Below are 7847 nucleotides of genomic sequence, written 5' to 3' on the forward strand. Positions count from 1 at the left end.
CACTCGAGGATTCTCGGTCATCGTGGGGTGCCACAAAACTGATCAATGTGAATGATGTGTGGTGTGGTGGTTCCATCAAAGAGTAATTTCCAGTTCTTACTGGAGTTTGTCAGGGGTGTGTGCCAGCTCACACATATTTCAGGGCTTGTATGGACTCGATTCTGGGGAGGATGTGGGAGACATCAAGCTGTGGTGCATCATTTGGAAATATCAAGATATCGGACCTTGATTTCGCAGATGATTCAGTCATCTTTGCGGAGATGCTGGACATCCTTGTGGGGGCAGTCGAGGTGCTGAATGAACAGTCGGAGCCACTGGGATTACGGGTTTCCTGGGTCAAAACTAAGTTCCCGGCTTTCAATGCCATCTTGGATGCTGCCATCTGTCTGTACCTGGTTGTTGTGAGGACGTTGACGTCTTGCAGAGATTCACTTCCCTTGGCAGTGATATTCATGTCTCCGCATATTGTGAGCTGGAGATCAATAGATGTGTAGGTTGGGCCTGGGGATTCCTTGATTCACTGGGTCATGTGGTGTGGCGCTGTCCGCACCTATGCAGGAAGATGAAAGTCCTACTTTTTAAGTCCTTGGTCCTTCCAGTCTTGCTCTACGGATGTGAGACTTGGACTCTGACCAGGGATCTGAACCAGAGACATAACTCCTTCGGTACCCAGTGTCTTCGGCGAATCCTTGGCTACCGTTGGCCAGACTTTGTGTGCAACGAACGGTTTCTGAGAGAGACTTAGATGAGATTTATTACCTGCATCGTCAGTGAGCATCAGCCGCAGCTGTATGGACATGTGGCTCGTTTTCCTGACGATGATCCTGCTCACCAGATTCTCTCAGTGAGGGAGCCTTGTGAGAGGAGGAGGCCAATCGGCCAACCGAGTTCCTCGCCATTACAGCAGGTTGATCAGCATCTCAAGGAGATGGGGGTGGGCCAGGCATCTGCCTGGGGGATGGCCAGATGGAGGCCCCTGGAGTACCGGCAGAAAGTAGATTCAGTGACACCTTGCTCTGGCGCATACTCCCATACCTGACCTGACCTGAATAAGAATCGCTACTTTCTCTAAATTTTCAGATTTCGATACTTAACTTGTTCATGAGCTCCAATCCTGAAATCTGAAGACAGATTTCGATTAAATACTTTAATCTGTCCCCGAGAGGCCAAGTCAAGGTATTGTTAAACAGCCCAAGACAAAATGGTAGCTGAAGACCCCAGCGAGGTCACGAGTCTGACAAATATGGAGCGATGCCATCTTGGTAAGGCTTTTTTTTTTAAGATAAGTACCCTGTTAATTTTCTTCGCAAGGGGTGTTTAAATTTACCCAAATGCCCAGGTTTCATTCATGCACTCTATTGGTGTTCCCTTTGTATGTATTCATGCAAAGTTTTGGGCCATCAGTTTCATGGTTTTGGAGTGATGGAGGACACACACACACACACACACACACACACTTATTATTTTTGATGACACCTCTGTCTCTGGAAGGATCTCTGCTGTTTCAATGATTGAACACTGACAGCTTGTACCACCCCAACACCAAGGGCAGAGTGGAGGAGCGACCAAACCATGAACATGATTGTGCTTAATGGACTTCCTCAGCTACCCCTCACCCATTCGCCTGACAGGGCATCTCATGTGAGACTTTATTTAATAATTTGCACTTTATCTGCTGTGGTGATCGTACAAATTTGTGCTCCATCAGGTGTATTGAATCGCAAATTTAACAAGCATAAACATGCCAACATGTTACAAAATGATGTTATAATCATGCCAGCAAGAGCAACAGGATTCCAACCTAAAAAGTCTTATGATTGCATTTGTCCGATTTAAATTTGTCTTCTTTGGTGCATACTGTAATAAAGAATCACAATCATTATCATCATCATCACCACCACCTCCACCAGGTAACTCGGTCCACATACCTTCCTTTCTTTAATGTCCTGGGGTGCTGAAAGAGAGAAAAAAGAAAAACCAATAAAATTTCTGCATCATATTCCACCTGCCAATACCATATGACAGTGCTCTACGCTGCAATTAAATTACTCACATACCCAACTACATAAGTCATAGTAAGTTAACCTTCTACTTACTTGTCGTTTTAGCTTGCAAGTAACTTTTAAGCCTTACAAGTGCATGTACAAGCTCATTTTTAAACCAACTATGGAGGAAATTGCTGGCAAGTCATCTGAAAATATTATTGTGTGGATAGCAGCCCCCCTACAGGGGGAAACCGCATCCAAAGACGACTGCCACCTTCTGGAGCCCATAGCCCCAAGATGGCTGAACTAGAGCTTTCACTCACAGGTTGCGTCGAGCAACCGCTGCAGGCGTATGAACCACAGGGGCTATTCCCTCGCAGATTATCAAAGTTGCAACCATTTACATCTCCAGGGAGCCCAAATGAACCTCATTGTTCACGTGACAAAGGTGGAAGCATGAGGTACACCATTCCTTATGGAATAAATAATTTATTACACAATTGGATACCGTTACAAACCACAACAATGAAAACAAAAAAATACGTAAAGGACTAAACTTGTCTTTCTCTGGGTGCCACCAAATGCGCACAACCACAAACAAAACCTGGCAAGTGTTTAAGGACATGGCAGCATCGGGTTGGCCCACAACCACAGTCGGCCACACAACAAGCTAGTGAAAACAGTCCAGGTGAAGGTAACAAATGGGAGGGGACTCAGTGGCTCAATTGGATGATGACTGGAGAACGCATTGTCAGCGGATCAAATCACACCACACAGAAGCGCACCCTGGAGCAAGAATACTACCTCCATCTTCTTCTAAGTTCCTCTCTCCCATTCCTCATAGAGGTTAGGTTGTTTTTTTTTTAACCAATCTTCGCCCCAAAGCTTTCGACTAATCTCTGCCTCAGGGCCTTCCATCAAGTCTCCACCTCAAAGCATTCCACCAATCTTCGTCTCTCACACTCACACAGACAGCTACCAAAAAGAGTTGGTGGGTGTGTGGGGGGGGGGGAATGTGATGCCTCCCCAACACTGCCTGGCCACCCCAATATTTACAGACATCAGACGAGACACTATAACCTAACTATTTCTAAAAGCACATCCTCCCGTCTCCTCCGTAGGGGAACATTTTACATTGACTCCTTACCCTAAACACGCAAGATATTCTAAATCTAAACGCAACTACATAATTTGTTTTTCTTATTCAATTCCTAACGAGGTGGGTTGTTGAATCATGGAAGCATCTATTGTGCAACCAATCTTTTCCTTGATCTTGCCATTCCGTCCTGGAGTCCCTTGACCCAGAAAGAACACCCAATCACAATGAACTCTCTGTGGAAGGGTGTGTGAGGCCATCAGAATATAGAAAAACAACAGAGGTACCTGTCAGAGCACCATGATGGTGCCATTCCAGTTAGAGGTTAGCTTTGGGCACACATCTTCCTCCGGGAATAGTGAAGCCAAACCAGGTTCACACAGAGAAACTTCTGGCCAGGCACCCGATCGTCATACCTCACTTTCATCCAGAGGAGGATATGTCAATATCCCCCCCCCCCCCAAGCAAACTCATGGGCCTTGTCTAAACTTTCCTTTAATTTAGTGACATTGCTCTCCATAGATGCTCACAGCCACAAGTCTAGAGGGACCTGCATTTATCAACCAACCATCAACAGCATCATTGGGAGATCACAGCAGAATTTTTTCCAATAAAACCCAGGATAAAAATAAAAGTCACTTTAGAGGATAAGGTGAGGGACAAGTATGAGGCCTTGTCTAAGACCTCTAGCATTTATTCTACATTGTCATAAGAGAATGGAAAATCACTGAACGTTTGTGGGAGGGTAATGGGAACATTGGCTGGCAGGATGGCCAAGAAGTACGCACACTCGCCTCTAAGCTGTCTATCCTAGGTTTGAATCTGGACCCGGGTATAAACTGTCATCCTGGTGTTTCACAGGCAGAGTGATTCATTAATGTGTGTGCATCCCATCTGCTGGCATTAGTTGGTGGATGTTAAAGATCCTTCAGTGTTGTTCGCGAAGAGTAAGTGACCTATCACCGGCACCCTGGCCGAATTCCAAACTCCTGCTCGGAGGCAATGGAAAACCACCCAGATTACCCCTTGCCAAGAAACTGCTTGGGCAGCACCGACGCTCTGTAACAGAGTATGGTACATCAGAATCAAAGAATGGGAACACCTGGAAACTTTTGTTTGAAATGACACCATAGGTGTGTGCAAAGCATTCTGGATATTTCCAATATTGTTGAACAGTGTGTTGTCATAGGTGCTGGTGGACAGTGATGTGCACTGAAGTTTTTGGTGATCGAAAATGTGAAGCTTTCTCAATTTTACAGATCAGCGGTGCAGCTTGTCGAAACACATCTTTGATGCAAAAGTGAACATGGGTGATGTCAACGTTTTTAAAAGTGCAAGATCCTTGATGAGGACCATGTTTCAGGAAAAGATCATCATGCATGTTGGTGTTTATAAAAAGCAGGTTGGAGTACATGCAGCATACTCACGTAAAATACCTCTGGGGTAGCTTCCCCGACCTCCTTGAGGTTTGTTCAAGCAAACATTATTGCCTCTTGCTGCTGTACCGAGGGTGCTGTAGACTGCAGTGTCCATCTCATTAATTTTCGGCAGATTCATCATCGTGCAATAGTTTGAACGGTTGGTAGCCATGGTGCCGTATACATTCAGCAGGGCAGCATTTGTTCCATAGGTGGAAGACGCAGCTGTACAATGCCCAGACTTCAATACTCCACGAGTGCACTTTGGGGACACCTGTCCGTAAAGGTTTGATGGGATGGGAGTTGTGCTGTAGATGCTTTGTAATCCACCAGATGGCACCGACGTCACACCTTTCACTGAATCATAGATACTTTTGTCCAATACATGAATGATTTCCACCTCACCTGTGAATGGACACCTGCACGTTATATCGAAACATTACCGTTCACTGCAATGAATGAACCATTTCACTTCCTTCAGTGAGCAGGTGAAAGTGTACATTTTCCCACCAATCATAACAATGTGCTGCTTGAATGTGAGAGTAATTTCTCAGAGATAAAGTTTGCCCTAAAGATAAAGAGATAAAGAGATAAAGTTAAAATGAAGTCCATCGGGTTAATAAATATGAACATTAAATGGGTAAACTGGCTCAGTTGTACTCGGTGTGAAAAACACAGAACCATGATGGGAGGAGGGATTACCTATGATGATTGGTGTTCTCTGTTTCCATGGTATGACCCATGCATTCTGGTCCTGTGAGTTACTCATACAGACCATCTACATATCAAGTGAGCAATCGTACCTTTCTTCCCGTCGTCTTTATGCTTTCTGGCAATGCTTTGTCTGAGTTTCTGCAAATTCTTCTACAAACACAAATTGGATTATGTGTTAAAGGCATTTAAAAACAATTATTTCACATTTCAGCAACAAAGGTTGATATGTTTCCGACACCGACACACACAGAACCGTGTTTGTTCAAGAAAATTGTGTCCAACTGACATTTTGAAAGTTTAGTAAATGTTTGTAGGTGCCATACACAAACAACATCGGTTGCCTTGGAATAGTGTTGTTCTTTGAGCAGTTTTTGGCACATTTGCTTACAATTTAACATTTAAACAACATCTCATATTAGTTATGTTAATTTTACATGTTATTTTTTTTTAACTTCAAAAGATAATACACTATATTGCAATAGTATGAGGACAAGACGAGAAATATTCCAGGTTGCTTCATCACAAACAGAGGTAATGGTGAGAGCGTCTACATTGAATCAGGGAGGTCGACGAATCGAACCCCTGGCTTAGTCATACCAAACCTAAATGATGGTACGTGCTGCTTCCTTCATTGATGCTCTGCGTTTAAAAAAAAACTAGTACATGCCCGTACGTGCAAAATAAAAAAAAATTCAAACTGCGAGCCAGAAACAACAACCACACAGGCCGTTCCTTTGCTCTCGAGTGCCTGTACGTGCAACCCCCCCCCCCCAAAAAAAACTTTCAAACCGTGAGCCAGAAACAACCACACAGGCCGTTCCTTCACTCTCATAAATGACAACTGGATTGGGGCATTGTGTTTATCTATAAATGTGCATAAGAAATCGAGAAATTATTAGAATACATTAAGTCATCACTATCCGGAAGTAGTGCGTGCCCGTACGGAATGTTCACATGCATTCCACGAATTATCGCTTGCATTGAAGTAACAACTGCTGTGATACTTACACACACAGAGTTAATTAAAATCCAAATTAAAATCAAGTTTACCTCCCTGTCTTTGCAAGCCATGACATACGCTGCCATTGATCATTGCCACTCCTACGCCACGGTAACTAAGGCACCGATCCCCATCGTAACCGGCACAGCCCTTGACGTCATCGTCGGCCGGCCTTGCATCAGCCTAGGTGACGTTAAGTCCTCACTGTCCGGAAGTTCGCATATTATATCGCAGTTACAATTATTCGCAATTTAGTTTTAATGGTCAATTATTCAATCAGCGCCAACGTATTTTGCCTTTACGCAATGTCATTGCAAGGAAAAACATAAAGAGAAGAGAAGAGAGAAAGAAAAAAAAAAAAACGTACGTGCAAAAAAAAAACTTTCAAACAACCACACAGTCTGTTCCTTCGCTCTCGTAAATGACGACTGGATTGGGGCATTGTGTTTATCTATAAAGGCGCATAAGAAATCGAGAAATTATTATAATACACTAATTCATCACTATCCGGAAGTCCGTACGTTGTAACCGTAATGGGGAACGCAGCTGAGGATCTCTTCCCTAACGGCCAAGCCTCCACAGCAACGTGTCTTATCATTGGTTGGTAAATAAATGGCCATAACTTGGGAAGCACTTGTCCAATTCATATTAAACCTTGAAAAGGCACATCCTCAGGGCCCCAGCAATATACCTGGCAAGTTTCAATTAGATCGGACCAGTGGTTGTCAAGGAACAGCGGTCAAACACACAAACACACACACACACACACACACACACACACACACACACACACACACACACACACACACACACACACACACACACACACACACACACACACACTGCTGGAATTATAGATAGATGAGAGAGCATGTGTTGTGTTTGTAAGAAATCCGATCCGGAGCACAAGAGTACAAATAACAGGTTTCACTTAATCATAACCATATTCTATCTCATCTCCTTTAAATACCCTCATTACGAGTGCCCTCGCATGCTAATCACCGCCATATTATCTCTCCTCATCTCATTTCTCTACTCTTCACAAGCACCCTTTTGTGTCCAATCACCGCCATATTATCTCTCCTCAGCTCATTTCTCTACCCCCTCTGTGACTGCCCTCTCATGTCCAACATCACATGAGTAACTAGAAGGGCACTCGGTCGAGTGCATACCTCCGCCACTTAATTCCTGATCCATGAAATCATATCAGGCCCAATAACTTTTTGAAATATTATGTTGCATCGTCATTTTGAGCTCTATCTCTGAATGGTGAGGAATCACAAAAAAAATTAAGTAATCCTGATATCTTGATCCGGATTTGGATCTTCACCAATATAGAATCAATTTGTCGTGGTCACACACCGAACCTGCCCACAAAGTTTTATCCGAATCCATCCACATCCTTTTGAGATATTGTGCTATATATTAGTTTAGCCCTATCTCTCAATGGTGAAGAATCACTTAAAAAAATTTCGTCAGATCCGGATTGGGATCTTCACCAAAACCTAATCAGTTTGTCCTTGTCACACACCCAACCTGTCCACAAAATTTCATCAGATCCGTCCACAACTTTTTGAGATATCCTGTATACAAACAGACAAAGAAACATCAGACAGAGGGGTGAAAACATAACC

At 43.7% G+C, this 7847-nt stretch overlaps 1 protein-coding gene across 4 annotated transcripts in view; it reads right to left on the reverse strand.

The window, feature by feature from the left end:
- The window catches only part of LOC147008455 (phosphoinositide 3-kinase adapter protein 1-like), a 128160-nt gene that overhangs the window by 16233 nt on the left and 104080 nt on the right, over positions 1–7847 (reverse strand). For 3 of the 4 annotated variants that reach the window (XM_085864011.1, XM_085864008.1, XM_085864012.1), the window contains exons 12-14: positions 5303–5363; positions 4509–4904; positions 1929–1954 (exon numbers count right to left, since the gene is read on the reverse strand). In XM_085864011.1, the coding sequence (XP_085720137.1) occupies positions 1929–1954; positions 4509–4904; positions 5303–5363 (483 nt within the window). The remainder of the gene's footprint in view (positions 1–1928; positions 1955–4508; positions 4905–5302; positions 5364–7847) is intronic. The other variant, XM_085864010.1, reaches the window with a different exon arrangement.

This window comes from Eptatretus burgeri, chromosome 18, assembly GCF_056783735.1.
Source record: "Eptatretus burgeri isolate ZD-2024b chromosome 18, Ebu_testis_v1, whole genome shotgun sequence".
NCBI classification, from domain to species: domain Eukaryota; kingdom Metazoa; phylum Chordata; class Myxini; order Myxiniformes; family Myxinidae; genus Eptatretus; species Eptatretus burgeri.